This window comes from Eucalyptus grandis, chromosome 4 (genome assembly GCF_016545825.1).
Source record: "Eucalyptus grandis isolate ANBG69807.140 chromosome 4, ASM1654582v1, whole genome shotgun sequence".
Lineage (NCBI taxonomy): Eukaryota > Viridiplantae > Streptophyta > Magnoliopsida > Myrtales > Myrtaceae > Eucalyptus > Eucalyptus grandis.
This window is the reverse complement of record NC_052615.1, coordinates 34,003,742-34,027,558: the sequence shown is the minus strand read 5'-3', so window position 1 is coordinate 34,027,558 and position 23,817 is coordinate 34,003,742. Positions and strand designations below refer to the sequence as shown.

At 41.7% G+C, this 23,817-nt stretch overlaps 1 protein-coding gene across 2 annotated transcripts; it reads right to left on the bottom strand.

Moving 5' to 3' along the window:
- Positions 1-175: 175 nt before the first annotated feature.
- Positions 176-11,097, bottom strand: LOC104418939 (E3 ubiquitin-protein ligase UPL3). Of its 2 annotated transcripts, XM_039311416.1 has the most exons (20): positions 10,915-11,097; positions 10,477-10,764; positions 9,783-10,441; positions 9,509-9,619; positions 9,294-9,410; positions 8,955-9,125; positions 8,718-8,879; positions 7,381-7,629; positions 7,180-7,301; positions 5,683-7,099; positions 4,368-4,463; positions 2,527-4,080; positions 2,223-2,447; positions 2,036-2,140; positions 1,619-1,699; positions 1,440-1,508; positions 1,212-1,340; positions 807-929; positions 476-712; positions 176-392 (listed from the first exon to the last, which is right to left on the bottom strand). In XM_039311416.1, exons 2-19 carry the CDS (start codon positions 10,664-10,666, stop codon positions 647-649), a joined length of 5,646 nt encoding a protein of 1,881 aa, XP_039167350.1. In that variant the 5' UTR covers positions 10,667-10,764; positions 10,915-11,097; the 3' UTR covers positions 176-392; positions 476-646. The 2 variants fall into 2 exon arrangements, with proteins under 2 accessions (XP_039167350.1, XP_039167349.1); XM_039311415.1 differs by having other exon boundaries at positions 9,783-10,764; positions 10,915-11,096.
- Positions 11,098-23,817: the final 12,720 nt, after the last annotated feature.

Here is a 23,817-nt window from a genome sequence, read left to right as displayed (position 1 = left end):
CATCCAACATAATTAGCACGGATGGTTCCCTGATCCTCGTGGTTCCACCAAACTAGATATTCTTTCTACATTAGAAACCACAAATGCAGACGCCACACATCCACGAGCAAACCAATTGAACGAAATCGCTTCCATTCGATTATTGCAATAATAGAATAAACATCGAAACTAGGTATAGAAGAGGATAAAGCTATTTGTGTCGTTTCTTATTCCCTTCAAATCCATCTTTTATGACATACATGTATGATAGTTAAACAGAGCAAGTTAAAAAGGAAAGGGGGCAAAAAACAAATGGGCACTATTTATTTACACGCTCTAGCAGGCTGCAAGGGCAGGCTTCAAATTCTCTCTCCTTACAGCTCCAGGCTTCCTGAATAAAATCCAATCAAAATCTGAAAGAAGAAGATGCAAAGACTTAGCAACAGTCGTCAAGAAAAACAGAAGCTGCCAACAAACCCAGACTGCAAAACCTTACATGGGATGACAGAGCTGAGATTTGGATTGCCTCTCTATTTAGGACAAAAAATGATGCCATTTCTTGGGAAAACTGCAGAACATGATGCTACTTCCAACACCAAGATCATCAAAGACCAGATATTGACCCTATGTTCTAATATACACAGACCTTTTTGTTAGTCTTAAAATCTCACGATAAATCAAAAGATCCTTGCCCTTCATTGATAGCGTAAAGCAATTTCTTGTACATAATCTCCTGTTTAAGTTGCAGCAAATAGTTAGCAATAGATGCAAATGACTAATGACAGTGAACAGACAGAATAATGAACTTCTACAATTATATATAGTACCTTTGAAGAATATGGGGGAAGTTTTAAGTAATTAGCACAAGTCATCACGCTTGGCAAGTCGTCATCTGCCGACTCTGAAGGACCAGTTCCATTAGTTGGTACAGTACTGGCTGTAGAAGAATGCTGCATAAATGAGAACAAAATTATTACGGCTTGTATTACTTGGTGATCCACAACTAAATCAGCACATGCAGCTAGATCTTCATAAAAATGAGTGATCAAAAAAGCATGCACATAAAATTCCAAATGACACTGTATCCACATGAGCTAGGAGCCTAATTACACCAAATGCTACTACAGTGTACTTGTAAATCCGTATCTGATGCTACTTGGCAAGTTCATGAACTAATGCAAAAATCAAGAGTGTCCCTTCGATATGGATCCATTTATCTAATCATTTCATACCTTCCGCACAATTGTCAGCTTTGGATTCAGTACAGCCAGACCACCTGGTGGAAGTCTTGGAGCCCCGGTAACAAACTGGCAGAAGGCCCGCTGCTGCTCAGGCGTGAACTCTCCCATTATCTCAAGTAACTATTGTTAAAAAAAAAAAAAAAAAAAAAATTCTGTGAGCTTTTAAGAAGCCGATAACCACAACCAAAACAGAGCTCCAGATCTACTGAAGAAACACACATATAAAATTGCTGGGCTCTTAGCAGTGTAGCCATGATCAAATTTTATGTGCTCCGCAAGTGTCTCCGCCTGGGATAGAAGAGAAGGAGAGAGAGGGGTGAGAAAATTTCTATGGACAACTAAAATAGATTTGCCGAGTGTCTGGTAAAGCTTGATGACAATGCCAATGCCAAATTTACCTCCCACATCTCTCTACGGCCACAGAGCAGATAGTCCAGTTCATGTGGAGTAAATATTTGTAGAGATGAGATGTCAAAAACCTGACCAACATATACCACAAATCAGGTACAATTCTAAAGCGAGAAAAGAGAATCATGCTCACCATTATATTTTTTGTTTTAAAGCACGAGTCAACTGAGTTGCCATGCAAGAATAAAGCCATGACAGAACCATCAAATCAAGATGTTTGGTATAACTGCACAATACTTTATGCCATTCTTATCAAAGCTGTATGGCCTCAAGCCCTCTTGTTTTCATATCACATATTTTTTTAATAGAGGATTATCCCTTTCAGGCAACAAAGTTGATGAAGTTATTATAACAATGGTTTCATTGCACACGAACTTATTTCATCAAAGACCATGAAGGCACTTAACCTGATTGAACCCTGCTCTAAATGCCTCCATCTGTCGAGCAATTCCCGTTTTGACAGTCGCATCAACCACCAAGGATAAGTATTCCTCCAGGTTATTTATGTCAACCTGAAAAATAACAAGGAAATAAATTCCAAATAAAGAACAAAAGCTCTAGGCGCAATTGGTAATGTAAGTCACGAAGCCATACAGTTTCATCCCCTGACTTCAGGACATAGTCCGGATAACCAGGAAGTGTAAAATCGAAACAGAGATCTTCAATTCGGGCCCCACGAAAATGTAAATCAGCAATTGCACCACGATTGTGGTCACTGCTTGATTCCAGAAACTGTTTACGGCAAACAAGAGCATGCAACTCTTCCAATACCTTCCCAACCTCCGCATCAAAAGAGATGATATCATGCAAATCAAGCTCCTGGATCAAATGAAGTAGAGTTATATCACTTTATGCAAAATGCAGCTTTCACAAAAGAGATCACGAGGAAGGTGCCTACTTGTCCAAGCACAAGCTTATAGAACGCTGAAGACATTGGCAGGTCCAAAAGCCGTCCATCTTGAAGAGCTTTAGCCATTACACGACCCACCAACCGGAAATACTCAATGACCTTGGAGAACTTACTGCCATCGGAAACATCAGCATTTGGAGGCCAAGGGCGAGGGAACAACCCAAGAGGAGCCACAACTGTATCTCTATCTTCCACAGCAGAATCCGTACTGGTGCTTTTACCATTGCTCTGTTCATTCAGATCAACACCCACTGCACGCTTCTCTGATGAAGTTGACCTCCACATCTCCAACCCAACTTTTTGCAGGTCATGACTTAAGAGAGTGTAGAACTCCAGGGTTGGACCCAAACCCGTTCCAACTTCACCAAAATACTCAACTTCAAGCACAGCTTTCTGGCTAGAATACATCTCCATTACTTTCGCAGCAGAATCCAAGATGCGGTTTCGAGATACACGAACCTTCTGGCGCTGTAATCTCCCAACTCTTACCTCTCGCTCATTTGCTGATCCATGCCCCTCAGCACCTTGTTGCTGTTGGAGACGATATAATGCCCGGGATAATCCAAAAGCAGTTGAATAGAAGTACTGCCTACGCGTCTCAAAAGGAAACAAGAACGGGCATGCTTTTGTCAACTGGGAACACCATGGTGGAAGACTCCCACTACACAATGCAAGAGCGTCTTGTATTTGCCGGGACAATTTCGGCGTAAGTTTGGAATTCATAAATTCTTCAAGAGAAACTTTGGCACCAGATGTACTAAGTCGATCTAGACTAGATGTTCTTCCTTCAGCGAAGTCATTGCGAACTATCTCAGCCCTCAAACGAGATGCTAATTGATTCAATCCCTCCAATACCCGTAAAAGTGCCAGAATATTGTATGTTGGATTAGACTTTTCTAGATCACAAGGAAGCTCCCCTTGCAATATGCTGTCCAAAAGGGACATGCGCTGTGATTGGACATCGGAATAGGAGGAGGAAGAACCAGATTTTGCAGACTTCGACGGAGCAGCACCACCAGATGCCCTGTCACCCTGCCCATCTGGTTTCTGGTAGGTAATGGTGTATATATCACTCCACAACCTGCTTCCATCACCAGATGCAAAATCACTGCCAGCAAACCTTTCATCATCATCCTCATCCAACACGAGCTGTCGTTGGATGGCCTGATAAATGGTCAAATGCCTATTAAGCTGCTTCCCTCCCGCTGTGAAGATCAATTTTGGAGGTTCACTGTTACTCGGGAAAGGACGTCCATGACGATCTCTGCCTCCCCTAAAACCTCTACCATTAGCAGATCCAAGCCCAGCCATGGCAGCAGCTGCGAAAGACATTGCTCCTCTAGCACCAAAGGTATTACCACCCCTAAAATCAGCAGAATCAGATGGCCGAGAAACAGCTGCTCTACTGCTAGAACCAGAAGGTGGGTTAGTCTGGCTGTCACTTGTAGCTGGGTTTGTAGCACTATCCTCAGCAGAATCGCCCAATTTGACATCGTGTACTTTGTCAGTCAAGCAAACAGGAAGAGAATCATCTCTTAGAACCTAAAACAAAGGAAAAGGCTGCCTCAGTGCAAAATCGGAAAATTAATTAATGAGCCTCAGAAATGCGAGTACATTATTGCATCATTCAGGTGCCATCTTTCACATGCCATAACCCGTAAACGTTACTACATTACTGAATCTTTGATAAAAGGGCTTGTCTTTTCTGTGTAAACCAAAAGGCTAATTCAGACATTTATAACCAAGCCATAATCTGGTATGCAAATGAGAAAAATTAACATCTGCAAAGAATAACAAGGATGACCAAATGAAAGATTTAAATGACATACATCTTCATGGTCGTCATCGTCATCGTCAGATATATCGTCATCTTCAATAACCAATGCATCGTCAATATCAACAGGGGATATGTCCAAATCCTCATCCTACCAAAAACCAAGGCATTAAAGTGGAAATTAACAAACTAAGGAATTGCAAAGTTTCTCTGGTAAATAATAAATATCAAGACATTGAACATCTAAGAATCATATAAGATAGCATAGAATCTCGAGAAGAAGAGGATCAACGGACTTGACCTTCACAAACTACACCACTTGCATGTCAATTGTGCAATAAATCCAGAAAAGAAAAATAATGGACAACCCATCAGCTCTCGCGAAATTACACCGACACCCCTCTATTTGGAATAACTAATACGATGATTTAATAAATTATGAAAGAATATTAATTTGGCAAATACTGGATGTGGCCACATCAGCCCCAATAAGCAAAAGATAAAAGCAACCCTCTGTCCACGGTCATGAAGGGTCAAGCCACCATTTCCCCAATATGGCATTGGGTTGCAATGCCTTCTGCCATGGCCATACAGGATCAGTCAACTCTCTGCCTCCATTGCACCGGGTCCCACACTGCCACCGTAAAAAGGTAAGCACATCTCTCTGCCACCGTGGAGAAACCACCACATCGGCAGGCAACTCTACCCCTTTCAAAAAATTTACCTTTCCAATGTTTCTAACACGCCTATTTGATTCTCAGATTACAGTTGATGTGGCCACAACATCAGCACCATATTGAGACCGCATCAGCCATTTGCCACACCAGTATTTTACATTTAATTTAACCATTGACAGGATCACAGTAGAATTTCAGAATAGAGGGAGTACTCTTCCCAAACCTAGGGGACATCCAAAGTGATAACCGACCAAGAAACTCATTTCACTTCCCTTTTGTGAAAATGACTTCTAAAGACGACGCTTGTTCTAATGGTAGCTACGCCACAAAGGTATATTTTTTTCTCAAGCAGCTGCCTCTAGAGATTCTAAGGTCATAAACTTCAAAAGGAGAAAGAAAGGGGAGGACTCATCAGGAAATAGAACTGAAGAAAATTTTACCAATGAGGCTCAATTAGCTTCCCTGCCAGTCATCTACAGTCAGCTATGCTAGCCTGTACAAACTAATTTCCTCCAGAAGCTTTATTGAAATAGCTTTTGCTACTCACATATTAAGAATATATTAACTCCATAATTGAAAACAAGCCGTCCACTGCATACATAGGATTATCAGGCATCCAAGAACCTCAAAGCTCAAGTTCATAGCGCCTTGCATCCATAACAGATAGAAAAATCTTACGCTTCTGTTATTTACCTCAGAGCTAGAATCCCCATTTTCAGGTTTCATCTGAGCATCTTTATCCAAAGCAGCCCTCCTGCGAGCAGCATTTCTTGTTTGTGGTCCTCTTCCCTCCTCCTGAGTGGGCTTCAGAACAGCTTTACCTTTCCCCTTTGATGAACTCGAGCTTTTTTCTTGAGCCATCTCTTTTTTGGCTGTGTCCCCTATGTTGACAGATGATCTAGATCTAGTTGAATGACGACGAGTGGCAGGTGTAGAAGAGGAAGGAGATGAAGCCCCAGCACCAGCAGGAGTTGCCCCTGACTCCGAGTTACCTCCAGATGGTGAGGGCTTCTGACCAGAATCACTTCGCTGAACTCGAGGCCAGAGAAATTCTTCAACAGCTGCCAAACTTGCTAAGGGATCGATGAGCACCACATTTGAAGAATAATCTCTAAGAGATTTTTCTCCCTGGGCACGGCAAAGGCGCAGCTTGAATGGCTGAGATAATGCACTGAGCCCAGAAGAGATGCGACCACTTCCACTAGATGACCTTGCTGAATGACTTAGGACCACTGGAAAGCGTTCTAAAGATGACAAAGCATTTTGAAGCTTCTGAACTAAAACAGTCATAGGAGCTACAGCCACCTCACCATTACCATATGGAAGAGCAACTGACACAAATGACTTATATCTCCTTAAAGCTTGCTGGCGAAGTCTGGAAAGATTAGCTTCTGTAATTCTGTCCTTCGAATAATAGCCACAGGAGAAGTAATTAAGCAAAGCTCCAACTACACCACTCCCTATAAACTCAAAAGTAGACACACCATCTCCTTTGCTTAGCTCTGCCAGCATCTCAGATATGATCCCATTCAAGTATTCGTCCTTGTTAGCAGAATTATCAGGTAATCTAGATCCAGAATTTTTTGATTTTCCCTTGGCTTTCATCTTCTGATCGTCAATGCCAGCATTTAGTTTCATACAAAGATTTTTCAAGTGCAAGAGATCATCTGTAACTCCAACATCGGTTGCTCCAGGATCCGAAGGGAAGTATTTGTCTTTAAATGCTTTTGCACATGCACTAACTGTCGTGCGAAGGTTGGAATTGACATTCGGAATTTCTATAGAACCTGGAGGTGAACCAACATTTATGGAAAGTGAATTTTTAGATTCCTCTACCGAAGTCCCCTCAGGGTTTGAGCTACCACTTCGGCGTCTATATCGCCTAGAGCGTGATGATGTTCCGGTAACAGAGTCATTATCCTTGTCAGCAGAAGCAGAACCGGAACTTGAATTACCTGCCAAGATCAATTGATCTACTGCATGAACAACGCCTTCCCTGACAAACATCTTGGAGAAAGTCTCCGGAAGCTTCTCCATAAGAATTTCTGCAATCTGTAATGCAGGAACCAAGACATGCGGATCTTTCCATGCAAGTATACCAGCTAGAAAACTACAGAAGATGTAAAACTCTGTGTAAGCATTACTCTATGGAAGAGCACATCGCAAATCCTTTTATGAAAAATAAAATACCTTGATATGTTGGTCACACTTAAAAGTGATTGGATCATCTCAGAAGTACTGAAGTACATCAACTTCGCTATGACAGAGAGACATTTGTGACGAACAGGACCATTCACGCTAGAACCATAAATCTGCTAAGCATGTCAACGCAACCATTTATTAATAAATGAAGCAAACACCATCTAAACAATAAGTACACCAAAAACAGACCTGTATCAAGACAGGAAGCAGATCCATCCCAAATTGCCTCAACAGCTCAGGCTGCTCATTCAATAATTTCTCTCGAGTTGAAACCTCCACGGCATTACCATTAGATTCTTCTTGCTTCCCTGAATTGCTGGTAGGGGACTTTCTCAGCATTGGCCCTTTGACAAATAAGTACGAACTAACAGGAAGGGTAATTGTTCCTAGAGGCAGTGGTGGAAGAAGCTCATTGGCTAGGTTCACAATCTCAAAAATCTGCACAACAATGTAAATCAGCAGGACAAAGTGATGATAAATCTGTACATAATCAAGTGATCCATATACAAAGATCATAAAAAAATTGACAAGAAGAAAGGGCATGACATTCCTCCTAGAAAGTGCCAAGGAACCCCAAAAGTAGCATAGAGCACAGCCTGCCCTTGTGAAGAATGAAAGGGAGGATATCCCAGAAAAGCCATAATTTGGACAAGCAAGATGTAAATGATAACAAAAGGAAGACATGTAAGTCAAAATTGACAAGGAAAACCACATCATTAAAGCAATTAGCGAGATGATTTCTCAGCTATAATTGCACATAATAAAGGAGTCCCTTCAAATAGAAAATGGATTTTGAGCCATAAAATGATGGTTTAAAGCACATAAAACTGGACTGACTTGTCGCACCATAAGTACCTCTCCATTTTGCTAAGCAACTAAGATAAGGGACTCCTCTATCATTTGCAATTGCAGCCGAAAAATCATCTCCCTATAAAATGATGGTTTAAACCACATAAGATTGGACTGATTTGTCGCACCATAAGTACCTCCCCATTTTGCTAGGCAATTAAGATACGGGTTTTGAGTCAATAATTAGAAAAACTTCCTCCATCCATTTCTCCAACATGAATTTCCACATTTTTCTCCAAATAATAGAGAGTGGCATAGCTACTTCACTGACTATCAAGCTTCAGCACACCTCCCTAAGTGAATTACCATCCTCGTAACACGAGGGCATTACGCAAGTTGATGCATTGTCTTGAGCCAAGAAGACAAGTGGTACCACAGTGAAGCCGGCCCAATTGGAGTATATACTTTAGTTATGTGGATCCTATATCCATGCACATAGCAGTAACTAGAATATGTCTAAGGTTAACTTATTGGAAGTCATGAGAAAAAGCAGAAATCATGCTCGGTCTGGGGGAAAAGAAAAAACTCGAAACAATCAATCAAACAGAAACCTGAAACTAGGATGAACTTGAGACAGCCAAATACGAACACAATATATATTGATTACTATTTTGGAGTAACTTCTATGAAGAACTCGCAAGAACCAGAAGCTTATTTAGGGAAATGATGAAATTGACCTGCTCAGGTGGTCTTGTCAACGCAGGTGGAACAGACCCATTGGCAGACACACCAGATCCTGACAGAATATCTCTAAGGATGCCACTTATTCCTAGGAGAAGCAATGTTTTAGCTCCTAAATGGGAGCCACTTGAACAGGTTGAAAGCAGCCGGATCACTCCCTGCATGCAGCATAGATCAAGATTTGCCCAAACTGAGCATAGAAAGTGGAAGAAAAGGGCAATTACTGAGCTAACCGTGTACGTTGGCGTGCTGAGAGATGCCTGGGCACCACCGGAATTATTAGTCGAGATAAGGGACGCAGCTTGTGTCACTAGTCCGTGGTTGCACAGATCGTCTAGCTTATCTGGAGATGAGGCGAATGCTTCAGCAATCCGAGTCAAGCATACAGAAGCATGCTCTAGCACCTGTTTAACATTAAAAGTGGAAATGAAGGAACCGACCATGAACACTGTTGAGGGATTTCATATTCTTTTCATCATGCTACCTCGTTAAAAGGAATAGAAAGTGATGCAATTGGCAATTGAGCAAAGAATCAACTATCTTCACCTGTCATGTAAAGAATAGGCCATTACCTTGGCATCGTGGTATTGAAGAAGGTTTGTCAATAACGGAACAGCTTCCATCACAAAATCGGCCGCATCAGATGGGAGTTTCTTACACATGTTGGCAGCAGTAGACAGTGCCACTCGCTTAAAAAACAACACATAGAGACGTGTTTTGATTAGATCTAAAGAAGCATATGGCGCCACTATCACCTCAGAGTTAGAAGCTTCAGTTAATGAATCACCTGCACTCCCGTGGAGAAAAAATCCAGATATGAAAGCACCGCCATGAGAGCACCGGCTCGTAAGCAGGCAGTAGGGTGCTCTTGGGAGATCTTCTTAAGAGCTTGGAGAGACTACGTCGTTTGTAAAGACCATTGTGTCAATTTATATTACACAAAGCAAACAAATTTCACAAAGGCAAAGCAAATTATCAAACAGACTTAATTAAGGACCTAACCAAAATGGAAGGCACTTTGCCACACACAACAAAGATGCTTTTATCAAACCACAACTAACCTGCTCAGCCAGGTCCATGTACTCTATAGTAAGCAGCCTGGCACAAAAGCATGAAACAGCACCATAATGCACAACAGCTGCGCAGGATGAGGGCAGCACGTCACATAAATGCGTAAGAGCTCTCGCAGCAAGGAGCATTATGTCCGGATTACTCTCGTGATTAAGCAACCCGACAAGTACTGGAACAAAGGAATCCACAGAGAAAGTGCTGAGCGAGTCCTCGGTCCCAATCGACAGCATCTCACACAGCTGTGTCAATGCCTCCACCTGCCTCCCTTCCTCACCATCCGCACGCAACCCAGTTAAAATCTTCTTGAGCCGACCGGTCTGGTGCGACGAAGATGCGGACGCAATTGCCGAGGACGGAAGCAGGTCATCCAATCCAGCACCCAATTTCCTCAAAAGCCCTTGAAGGGCACTACTGGCTGAAGTCAGGTTCTGGTGCAAAATGCCCACTCCGCCCTCGCTGTCGTTATCGTCATCCTCAACCCCACCGTCGCGGTCCATATTCAGCCCCAGGGCTCTCTCCGCATCCCTCTCCCGAACCCTGACCTCGTGCTCTTTCTCCTTACCCTTGTCGGAATTATCCGTATTGTTCCTCCTGCGGTCGCGGCGGGACCCCGAAGACTCGGTGGACTCCATCGGAGCTGGCGCGGCGGGAGCCGGGGGCGGGGGCGGGGGCGGCGGGGGAGGGCGTCGCGGGAGCGGGTGGTGCGGGAGCGGGTGGACACGGAAGGGACGGACGAGGAGGAGGACGAGGCGGCGGCGGCGGCGGCGGAGGAAATGCGGGCGCGCTTGGCGGAGCGGGTGGCGGGACCAGACTGAGAAGACGAAGAAGGGGCTGATGAGGTGGCCTCCGCCCGCTTCCGGCTCCGAGTTTCCATACAACTACAAAACCACCCCTCGAAAGCGGATGGCTCGCAAGATCACCCGGCTGCGCACGATCGGATCCCGGCCCGCATCTCTACCGCACTGGATCCCTCTAAAAAAACCAAAAAAACCAATCAACGAGAGCGATAAAATCACGACCCTAAGAAACCCCCGATTCACCCCGAAACCTAAGAAAAAGTCGAAAACTTTCGCAATCGCCCACCAATCCTACGAAACCCCGGCGAGGCGGTTCCCTTTTTACCTGCGAATCGGGGCGGGAGCAGTAGGCGCTTCCGCAGCGGCGAATCGGTGAAGCCGATGCGAGCCGATGAAGAATTGAGGGTGTGTAGGTGAGGGGAGAGAGTGTATGTGGGTGTGTAGAGAGAGAGAGAGAGAGAAGGAGAGGGGAGGCGAAAACCTAACTGGAGGAGGGGAATAAAGGGGGGTAAAGAGAGAGAGAGAGAGAGAGAGAGAGTGATTTATTCGCTTCTCTCGGCGAGGGGTTGGAGAATATAATAAGGCGAGGGAGCTTCCATGGCGGTGGATCGGCCCTCGTTCCTCTCTCCAGCTCAGGGGCGTCTCTTTCGGGCGGACGTGGAGAGGGGGGTGGCAGGAGTGCGTAATTTGTAACGTGCCCAAATGGTCTCTCCGGGCCCCCCCTTCGTTTTTTTTGCCTCTTTTCGATGGTGCTTTCTCCTTGCGAAGGTGAGCGTCCGTCCGTCCGTCCGTCCGTGGGGCATCTCTTCCCTTTTTTCTCTTGATGTTCTTTTTTTCCCCCACTTTCTTTTTAACTTTTTTCCGATCTTTTGATTCGTCAAGGTCTTCACACTTGTCTCGTAGACTTGCTGTGCTCTGGAAATTTCTCTCCTTGCGTGGGAAGGACTTTGATGTCCTGTCGACGTCGTCGGTCCCATGAGAACGGTGAGTTTTGTACCGGCGGATCGGCCTAGATGAACTTTGCTATGGAAATAGGGATAGATGGCACTTCTTATTCAGGAGTCATCGGACGTCTCGTGCAACGAAACAATCGGATCTCTAAATGTTTTTTTACTCGATTGGGTCCCTAAATTGACTATCTTTGTATCTATGTCATTTTCTCCTTACAAGCGTGATTGTGAGAATACTAGCACGGGCCATTGTGTCGACTTGGCAAAATCTCAACACCGAGCGGATTGATTTTTTTAGATATGGAATCTTTGTTTTTAAATGGCCACAATGATGACTTCAGATCACAATATAAAAAATCTCAAGAAAAACACCTATATCAACGGAAGCGTTTGATATGACTATAATGGTAGTCCGCCCAACCACTAGCAAATTTCGGATGTCCCTTGCCAAGGTCATGCGAAATTATCATTGCTGCCAAATTCGAGCGGTGCATGGCCACAAAAAAACTACATTGAAAGTGCACAAATAATACTCAAACTAAACATAATCATTGACTAGGCTTGTTCGAGTTGAGCCTAAATTTTGGCCAAAACTCTATCATGAAATTATCTCATTTAAATTTCGATTTAGGCCAACGCTTTTTCTTACTAAAAGCCATTTCCTAAGCCTGTCCAAAATTGTCTTTCTACCCATGTGGCTTGGGTTACACCTAGGCAGGCCCACGATTAAAGGCCCACGATTAAAGGTGATCAATTCCAAGATAAATGATTCTCACTTTAGAACTGAGAGCCTTCCCACTAAGCATGAGTGGCATAAAATGAGAGCCGCAAGCTGGACCTGTCTACAGCAAAGGATTATTCGGCGATTTTTAAGAAGTGGTTTTTGCTGAAAAGATCAGCTAAATCGGCCCATCTTCTGTACTTTGAAACATTAGCTTTAATACAGTTAACCTCGATTGTCTTATTTTCAAAATATGCTCAATATAGTCGACAATAAAAGCGGCGACGAGGACTGACCTCTAGCCAAGATTCAAAGGAACTTCCAATCGATTAGACAAAGATGAGTGACTGTGAGAAGCACAAGCCAACGTACGTCAAGCAATGGGAGGAGACTTGTGAGTTTGAGTGAGATTACAAGAGAGAGATAAGGCCGTGACTATGATGTCACGATAGAGGCCTGAAGGAAAGATTAAGAGCATACTACTCACCGAGAGCAAGGCGATTGATGGATTGAGTGGCAAGAGCGAGATGAGACAAAGGAGTTGAAAGCACTAGGGTTTCTTTCTTTTTTGAGAGAGATCATGCGTGAGGAGGTGGATGACTGAGATGAGAAATATGAGGACCGACGGGTGAAAGATTTGAGTTTGAGAGGGTTAAGAGTTCTTTTACTAAAAGGCTTGAGAGAGTTTTAAAAAATATATGCGTACCAACCTAATCCGAGTAATTGGATGAGTGGTATCTAGAATCAAATGAGGACCAGTCTGGTTCCTGATTCTTCTGTATAACTCATCCCCAGCTGCTTATCTCCTTCTTCTTCGCGCCAAATGTCTACTTCATATCTTTATTTTTAAAAAATGAGGGCATTTCAAGTAGTTATTTGGAATTTTCCCAATTTATTTTTCTAATATGTGGAAATTTTTTATTTATATTTATTTTAATGGCGGCTAAATAAAGACAAATATTTCCGATTGCCATTCAGGATTGGTGTGACACTTAACAATTATGTAACACCGACACCGACACGCGACACGTGACATGACACGTCGACACATTATTTATCAAAATATAGAGAATTCCAACATGTTATGATATGTTATACATTAAATATATTTTTATAAATAAATGCACAAATAAATAATAATAATAATAATAATAATAATAATAATAATAATAATAATATTTTATAATTAATTTACGCAAAAAAAAAAACATTAATCCAATATTTGCTAATATCATTCATTGCTTTAGTTTGACAAATTCAATTACATTCCATTGCAATAATCCATAAAACTTGAAGAAAAAAACGAGCAATCCACATTCCACTATTAAATTTAGGGATATATGTACTACAAATCTTAAAACTTATTGTGAAAGTGCAATTGGATTTTAAAATTTTTCAAATTGGTCCAATCAAATCATTTAGTTAGCATGTTAATCTGTTTAATGGAAAATGCTGAATTAGTATTTTTAAATTAATTTATTTATCCTACATAGCAAATTTTTGTTACTTTTTTTTTCTTTGAATCTTATTTAAATAATAGTAAAAAAAAGCTAAAATAATTCTAAAAAAATTGGAAAACAAAAGGAAAGAAAGGCACGAACGTGAGTCTCGTGTTGCGCACTGCCGTTCTTTGTTGTCGAGGGGGTTGGCGACGGTGAAGGTGGGGGGCCTTTGCCGACCCAAGTGAGGCCCGGGAGGCTTGGTTGGGGTTGGTGAGGTTCGCCTGGATTTGGGCGATGCTGGGCCTTACCTATGGTCGACGAGTCTCCCTAGCCCTAGGCGAGGCCTCGCTGACCCCAAGTGAGGGTTGGTGATCCTTGCTAGGTCTGAGCGAGCGTGCGGCTTTGCCCTAAGCCTCACCGGCCCTTGCCTAGCCAGCGAGGGCCTTCCCCTTTGCCACTTAAGGTTGTTGAGGTTGTTGGCCCCCTTCAACAGTGGCAACGGTAGTGGCGTCCAACCACAGTCCCTATCCTTTTTTTTTTTTTTTTTTTTATATTTATATTTTGATCCCTTAAGTTTTGGAAATTTTAAAATTAAGCCCATGCGTATCAGAATTGCTTGTTAGAGTTTTGAACTCGCGTGTCGAACACATGTTGAAGTGTCGGACGAGACATGAGAACTTCTAGAGAGTGTCGTTGCTACATAGCTTAACAACGATTTAATAATCATGTCAGCATTTACTTCGTTAAGAGAAGTCCTAAAGCAAACAAAAATACAAATATCTCGTTGGTCTAATCAAACAGGGAAAAAGAGTAAGGGCTTTGATTGAATATTTGGAAATTTTCGAGAGTCCAACAGTGCTTTTACCTCTTAAGTAAAGCTCTTTTCTCTCTCTCGCTTATGCTAGAGTTCTCTCTCGCGTCATGTTCGAGTTTTCTTCTTGATCTTCTTTTCCAGTTCTTTCGGCGGACCAATTCCTTTCCTCTTCGCTGTCCTCGCTTCCTCTATCATTCAACTCCGTAGTCGCTAATGGGACTCTCGGTGCTACGCTTTCTTTCCCCATAGCCCAGGATGATCTTCCCCGAATGTCTACCAGTTTTACTACGAAGATCTTTCGTTTGCATGTGGCCGATCCTTGACATGCAACCTTTGAAACACTTGTGCTCGGTGCAGGTATCTCTCTAGTAAACTGCATCTCTTCCGTCTGTTTCTCCATGGCTTCGGACGATAAAGATGACTCCTCTCGCATTGCTTCACTATGCCACCGACTCGGACGGCTCTATGCAGAACAAGAATTGGAAGTCTGGGAAGATATACAAGCAACGGACAATATTAAAGAGTGTCGACTCATCTTGGTGGGTAATATCTATACAAATCCTACCATCAATTTACCTGCTTTTCGATTGCAATGAAGAAAGCATGGCGTGTTGATTATGCGGATATATCCTCGGCGACGGTGGCATATACATAATCAAATTTCGAAGCGAGACAGAAAAACGACGTGCATTAGATGGAACCCCCTGGTTGTTCTTTGGTCATCTAGTTAATTTAAGACCCTGGAAGCCAAATACCCCTTTACATTGTTATGATTTTTCCAAATGCCCTTTTTGGGTGCATGTTATAGGATTACCTCGGAATGGAACACTCCACAACTTCTTAGTCGGGCAAGATCTGCGAGATGGGTAGTGTGTTGGAAGTAAAACATGATACATGCAGGAGAATTCGCCTTGAAATTGATCTCGCAACAACCATTAAAGTCGGGGAAGCTCATTAGCATTTTTGGAAAACCCCTCGGCTTGATTTTCGGTATGAAAGACTATCCCACGATTGTTTCTCATGTGGGAAATTAGGACATTATGCAGCATCATGCAAGGACTACCCTTATGAGGAATCACAATTTGAGGGGCGTGAAACAATGGTATATGGACCTTGGCTACGACCAGAGATCAAACAGCATAGTCCCTATTGGGATGCCTTTTACAATCCCCTATCTAATTTAGAACCCATGGAAGAGACCATACCCGAAACTCCACCTACTATACACCCCCTCTTCCGGCTTTACCTCTAATAGCTCCCGCTCCCGAGATTCAGTCCCCTCAATGTTATCCCTCCATTCTTTGATACAACCCCGAACCACCGATTTGGTCCTGCAGTTGCAAAGTTAAAAGGTATTCAAAGTTCTTCCCTAGACTCTTCGCAACGAGAAAAAAAACACAAGACTCTAGGATCACGAGATAGTAGTGGGATCCAGCAAGAAACCTAAACGATATTCCCCTTATGAGATTCGCACAAATCATATGAAACCCACTTACTCGACACACTTGTTTTTGAAGCAAATGATCACTCTTCTTGGGCTTTGGCGGCTGGCCCTCAACAGCCCCCACGGTCCAAATGAGAATGTTAAGTTGGAATTGTCAGGGGTTGGGCACTCCCCTGACAATTCAAGCTCTAAAGGCTATGGTAGCCTCTAAACGGCCCGACCTTGTGTTTTTAATGGAAACAAAAAATGCAGATTCAGTTTTGAAGAACTTACAACGTCGTTTTCATTTCGCTCACTCCTTTTTGAGGGCTCCTGCAGGCTTATACGGGAGGCCTTGCTCTGTTTTTTGGAATGACCTTTTTTACATTCTTGTTCTTTCTTTGGTCGAATTTTGTAAATATGTTAGTTATGGATACTCGAGACCTCTACCTCTATGCAAGTTTTGTTTGCATGCTCCCTTCTTTCCGGCTAGGCGGGACTTTTGGAATATGATCAAGATAATTCATGCATCTATTAACCTACCGTGGATGTGTATTGGGGATTTCAATGAGTTCCTATATCCCTGGGAGAAGATGGGCAGAAGACCAGCAAATTATTCCAGAATGGTAGCGTTTCGGAAGATACTCAATGATTGTGCTTTAATAGAACTAGATAGTAAAGGTTGCGAGTTTACTTGGTCTAACAACCGAGACGGCGATGAGTTAGTGAAGGAGAAGCTGGATCATGTCTTTTGCTCTTTGGATTGGAGTTTAACATACCCGTCCTCCACAGTGTTTGCTCTCCCATCGATCGGATCGGATCACTGCCCTATTGTGCTGAATACTCATTATCAGTCTGTCAAGCCAAAAAAGAACTTCCATCATGAAGCTTACTGGAGTCAACATACTGAATGTACCGAGGTAGTTCACTCAGTGTGGGAGAGGAGTCACTCTTCCTTACCTTATAAACTGCAAGCAGTATCTCATAAGTTAACTAGGCGGAGTCGATCTCGCTTCGTAATGCCGGGCGAGTATTCGGCATCTTCAGCAACAGCTGTAGACCATTACAAATCGAAAATGCTATCAAAGGGGAGATAAAGAGTTAGCAACTACAATTCGAACTGAAATACAGCAAATGTGGAATTGGGAAGAGCAATTCTGGGCGATGCGTTCTAGGCTTAACCGGTTATCATGGGGTGACAAGAACTCAAAATTTTTTTCATGCTTGCATAGTGCAAAGGCGACGAGAGAAACATAATTTGTATACTAAAAGATGCAAACCGGGCGGGGAGAGAGCCGAACGGCTTAAAGCAATGACAATGGCTTTTTTTACTGGACTTTATCAATCAAAGTGGGACACAGAGATTTTAATCCATTCCTACTCCAATGTCCACTGATAGTTACTTCACATATGAATGCACACCTCATGAGTACAGTCACAGAAGAAGAGGTATATCAAGCTACCTTTCAATTGGGAGCATCCAAGGCCCCTGGTCTAGATGGCCTCAATGGTCTTTTCTACAGGCACCACTGGAACACCATCAAAAAAACAATTGTCAAAACGGTGCAAGACTTCTTTGAATCTGCTCACATGCATCCAAACTTAAACAAAACGATTCTGACCTTGGTTCCTAAAGTTCATCGCCCTGAAAGCATTGACCAGTATTGCCCTATTAGTCTGTAACCGCATACAAGATTATCTCTAAAGTTATGGCAAATAGATTGAAGTGTTGGCTCCTACACCGATCACTCTAGAACAAAGCGGCTTTTGTTAGTGGCGAGATAGATTCAAGATAACATCATGATCGTTCGGGAAGTACTACACCAGTTTAAGGTTCGATCCAAAACTAAAAAGTTCAACCTTATTCTCAAGACAGACATGCGAAAGCCTATGATCGTGTCAAATGGGACTTTATTGCAGCATATTTAAAACAGTTGGGTTTCACAAATAGATGGGTAATGATGGTTATGGCATGCATCACTACGGTTTCTTTCGGTATTCGGTTCAATGGAGAACTTGACTTCCATACTTTAAACCTACTAGAGGAATTCGTCAAGGTGACCCCCTATCCCCTTACATCTTTATTTTAATGGCAAATGCTTTATCAACAGTTATCAAGCAAGCAATCGGTATGGGTAATTTACGGGGATTCAATTTAATCGTGCCCACTGACTCTCCCATTTATTTTTGTTGACGATGCGGTTTTTTCCTCAAAGCTTCAATCTCGAATGTCAAAATATCACAAATCTATTAAACCAGTACTGCTATGCAACGGGTTAGCTTATCAATAGGAATAAGTTTGCAATATTTTTCAGTCAGAATTGTCCAATGACACTACATGATACTTTACAAAGGGAACTTAGAATACCTGTGGTGAGTAGATATGGTAAGTACACAGGCATCCCTTGATTGGGGGCGTTCTAAACGAGAGATGTTCTCTTGGATCTGGTGAAAATGAATGCGAAATTAGCTGGTTGGAAGGAAAACTTCTTATCTAAAGGGGGCAAGGAGATTTTATTAAAAGCAGTAGTTCAGGCCTTACCTCAGTATGCGATGTCTCTCTTCATGCTTCCCTTGTCTCTCTGCAGACAAATGGAAAACAAGATATAAGCATTCTGGTGGAGTAAAAATCATAGTGATTCAAGCATACATTGGATGAGATGGTCAGAGGTAAAGCACTCGAAAACAGACGGGGGTATGGGATTCAGAGATCTTATTTCTTTTAATCTAGCGATGCTAGGTAAACAAGCTTGGCATTTACTACAGCAACCTACTGCAATTTGGAGTCAGTTGTTTAAAGGTCTATATTTCAAACGGTCTTCCTTTCAGCATGCCACTTCAGGCTATAGACCATCATGGGGGTGGCGTAGTATTTTAAAGGACGGGGATGCTATTCTTCCCAAAACTCGATGGTGGTGAAAGATGGCTCGCATGAGATTGACATCGGAGCGAGACTCTTGGCTTTCAATTGGGAAAATAGGAGGGTTTGCAAGTGCGGGGAACCCATTAAAGTAGCCGATATTTTAGATTTATCTTCGGCAACATGGAAACGGGAGCTTATTTCTAACTTCTTCAATAAACAGGTATGTGCAGCAATCCTAACCACTCCTATAAATCCATCACTTAGTTCTGATCAATTAGTCTGGACAGCCACCTCTTCAGGATCTTTTACAGTTAAAAGTTGCTATCACTACTTACTTTCGAAGCAACAAAACCCACCCACCATGGCCTCATCTTCCTATCAGCCTCCTCATCAACTGTGGAAAAAGATATGGCATATGGAAGCAGCTCCAAAAATCCGTGTTTTCTTATGGCTAGCTTTGTAAAAATGCCTTAGCGACCAAAGCCAATCTATACTTCAGACATATCACTCCCAACCCCCTCGCACCCTATGTGATCAGCATACTTCCGAGACCATTGAACATTTATTTTTCTACTGTAACTGGACATGTGAAGTTTGGGCAAATGCCAAGATCAGGATACCTATTTCATTTACCTCAGTATAGAGATTGGATGCTTGGTTGGCAGCCCGTGCCACTCATCCTCGCTCCTCCCCAAATTTTGAAGCGATTGCCAATCTGTTGTGGGAGATTTGGCGTCAACGCAACAACGCCATATTCTGGCAGCTAACTCCAAACCCGATCCAAGTGGTGGATAATGCTCTTGCCCAGTGCAGGATTTTCAAGAGTCTCCAACCCCCAAAACCTAGGGTTACACAATCAACTGTCAGTATCGATCACCGATGGAAACCACCTGATCAAGGCACAATCAAATGCAACATAGATGGGGCTTTTGTTCCAAGCAATCAGCAAGGGGCGATAACATGTATTTTCAGAAATTTCAAAGGCGAACTCACCGACATGTTTACCAACAGTGTACCGGCTCAATTGGCGTTTCAAGTAGAGATCTTCGCCATGATTCGGGCTCTCCAGCATCTCATCAAGCAGCGGCTTCATCTCCATCGAGTTAGGGTTGAATCAGATTGTCTATTATTGGTGGAGCTCCTTCGGCAAAAACAGCCAGTAGCCATGGCGAGAACGACATCTCCTTGCCGTTCTCCACGATTTGCTCTCTCAATGCCCTAATGTTTCCATTCATCACGTCTGTCGCGAGGCCAACCTAGCCGCTGATTGGGCTGCCAAAGCCCATCGGGCCCACGATTCCGTTGGTAACTGGCTTGTCTTCACACCTTATGTTTTCCAGAACATTGTACTTAGTGATGCCCTACTAGCTGGTTGTATTCCTCTCTTTGTATAATATATCAGTTGTTTCGACCAAAAAAAAAAAAAAATCCTCATGAGATTCTGCCCTTTTAATTTTTATTTTGTTTAATCAAATCCTCTAATTTTTCAGATTCGTGCAATTCGGTCCTCTGAATTTTATTTTGTGCAATCGTGGCTTTTGAGGGGAGATTGTCCAATTGGTTCTAAGTCTATTCAGATGCTGAATCAATTTTAAATTTTCAAAATTTATTAATCGAGTCTTCTATATTTGGGTAAAAATATAATCGAGTCTTTTACATAATTTTTGCTTCTTAGGATGGTGGTCGATGACCATACTGCCACGTTAAATATTTTGGACAAAACTTAAATGTAAGGACTTAATTAGAATATCGCGCAAGTGTATAGGATTGGTAGCAAATTTCGAAAGTTTGTGATTGAATTGCCACCCATACAACAAATTTATGATTGATTAGATAATTTTTTCATGTGTAAAATCAAATAATTTGGTAAACTACTTTGACTAAATCCTCAAATTAATTGACGATGTGACATTACTTATACAATTGAAGATGAGACGTGATGCTATGTGGTCCCAAATAAGCAGAAAATAAACGACATCAATGAGAAAATCTTGATTTAAAAATATTAGTTACAATATATAAAATAGCACTTTTTTGCACATATTAAGAAAGTTACGGGATTTGATTGCATGTAAGAAAATTTAGCCGATTAAATTGCAAGAACGTTAAAAAATTAAGAGAATTCGATTGCATAAATTATAATTCCGAGATCTAATTGCTTGAGCGCTAAAATTTAGAGGACTCAATCTGTGCTTGACCAATTTCTAAACTAAATGGCGTGTTTAGATTGGCCTAACTTGACGAACTAAGCCAAGACAAACAAGCCTATCCTCAATTCCTTGAGTGCACTACAGCCTGGTCAAACAATTTACCAACTCTAAAGGTGTTTTTGCTTCAATTAAAATTATATGATAAAAAAATATTTATCACTTAAATCATCTTTAAAGAAAATAGTTAGGCTTCATATATTTAGTGATTTCGAGAAAATGATTTCATTCTTGCTAGAAAGAGTAGCCATTTTCCCTAAATATAAATTTATTGTCTCCAATTCATTGAAAATGTTTTTTCGTAAATCAATTGGTTTTTCATCATTAAAGTTCAAATTTTTTTCCCTTCAAATAGACAAATTTTAATGTTGGCTATGGATGACATTGTTGAAGGGACACATCTTTGAATTTCGCACCAATTCAATTGCTTGTTTTTATGCTGTGATTTCAAACTTCTGTGTGGAATTTGTCGTGAGGGTCTATCGCACTAATTTTGTTAGCACAAATTGGCTCTCCACACACGCAAATATGCTTCTGTCATTTTATATAGTGATTTTGAACTTTCGTGTGATTTTAATTTGATTGATTAATGAAATAAATATATCTCCATCGAAAGAAAAATTACTCATTTTTCAATGTATAGTTGCATTAGAGCAGTGTCCATGAAGGCGAGTATGCTTATTCGTATTCCCAATATGATTCGACACTGATCAAAATCAACGATGCATCAATGTGTGGAAATATGAGATTATTATCTCAACGATAATTCTTTTTTCGTCCAGCTTTTTGGAGGATTATTATTAGTGGCCCCCATTAAATTCCTCACAATCTACATGGCCACGACAATTAAACCCCCTTCAAATGATCACAGGACATATAAATCAAGATTTCAAATTGCGACGCCCTGACGAATTCTACTTTAAGGACCAACTTTGCCTCTAAAAAAAAGAAACTAGTAGAAAAATCGGACTGCGTAATCCAAAAGGCGTGTCCGGCCGACATATAAAAATCGGGCGGCATTTGGGAATCGTATTTGACCCGGGTGCCCACTTTTCGTGTGCTTTCACGGATCTTGGTCTACAGCTCGACCCGATCATTTCAGTGAAATTCGAAAATTCTACCCTACGTAAGCGAGATACGAAAATTCTATCCGAATGGTCCGGTCCGAATTGTCTGGTGAGTGACTCTACATTTGAAATTGAATGAGGACCGGTTATGCTCAAAGGAAAGCGTATGACAATCATTCTATTTTGATTCTAGAATAATTTTTCTGTTCTAGACTTATTTTTAAAATAAAATTTCGTTTGATAATGTATTTTTTTATTTTTTGAACAATTTTTTAGTTTAAGATATGTTTGGAATAGGAATAATTTTTTTTTTATTTTTTTATTTCTAAAATAGAGATGAAAAATGAAAACTTTCCCCATGCTTGTCCTCTCTACTAGTTGGCCACCCACTCACAGCTGCCACCTGTTACCACCGTTTGTTGCCCCTAGAAAGGAGAAATTTTGTGTTGAAATTTTATTCTAATAATAGGAATTTTACGTCATTATTTTTTTGAAAATTCATCTATAAATAAAAATGGATTATAGAAATAGAAAAATTTATTTCTCTTCTAAAAATTAATTTATGATTAGAACGATTATTATTCATACCCACAGGGAAGGAACTGGTCCGTTTTTTGATTCTTTTGCGCACCTTTACCTAGCTGCTCATCTCCTCCTTCTTCACGCCAAAAGACAGACCTATCTAGACTGGCGGTATAGGGACCCTTGATGCGAGGCAGGGACCTTGACCCATTGCCCTGCCAGCAGCCATCCCTCCCTTTTCTCTCCGTTTTGCCTACTTTTCTTTTTTCTTTTTTTCAAATTTCTCTTTCTAATCCGCGGAAAACATTTATTTCTTTTAAGATTTTGATGGGCATTTAGGATGCTAGTGTGGCACTCGACAAAAAAATTAAATAATCACATCAGCACTCACTTCATTAAGAAAGGTCCAAAAAGCAAACAAAATTCCATCTATCTAAATGGTCTAATCAAACAAAGAAAAAGAGTAAGGAACTTCATTGAACATTTGAAAATTTCTGAGAGTCCATGGCGCTTTTACCTCTTACAAATATGAATTTATAAAGGACTCACGGGCTTAATTATTTGAGGTTTAATAGGTGAGGTTTGGCCCTCTTAATTTTTATTTCATTTAATCAAATTCTCTAATTTTTTAGATTTGTGCGATTTGGTTCTCTAACTTTTATTTTGTACTATCAATCAAGGCTTTTGACTTTATTCGTTTGTGCAAGGGAAATTGTCCTACTAGTCCTACATTTGTTATATGGATGCCAAATCAATTTTAAAATTTCTAATTTTATTAATTGAGTTTTATACATATGTGCGGAGATCAAATATCATCCTTCTATCCAATTTTCCACATAAATTGCTAACATAGCGATGTGCGACTAGTAGGGGTGTGCATGGTCCGGGTGGACGGTTACCGACCTAGAACCGGGAACCACCCGCTAAGGACTGATTCCGAAAAATTAGAACCGGGATTCACCCGTTTGTTGCATAGATCCACCCAGGAACCGAATTGCCGGTCTGGTCTGGTTCCCGGGTGGATCCATGGAACCAATCTTGATGCGAAACAATTTTGATTTTCAACATAGAACGATCGGGTCTATGAGTTGAGAAGGAGGGGAAGAGGTCTATGGTTGGGTTTTCAACATAGAACAGTCGCGAGAACAATTTTCCGTGGCTATGGCGGGTGGTGGCCGACGCGAGGGGGTGAACAACAACGGCGGAAGAGCAGCGGCGG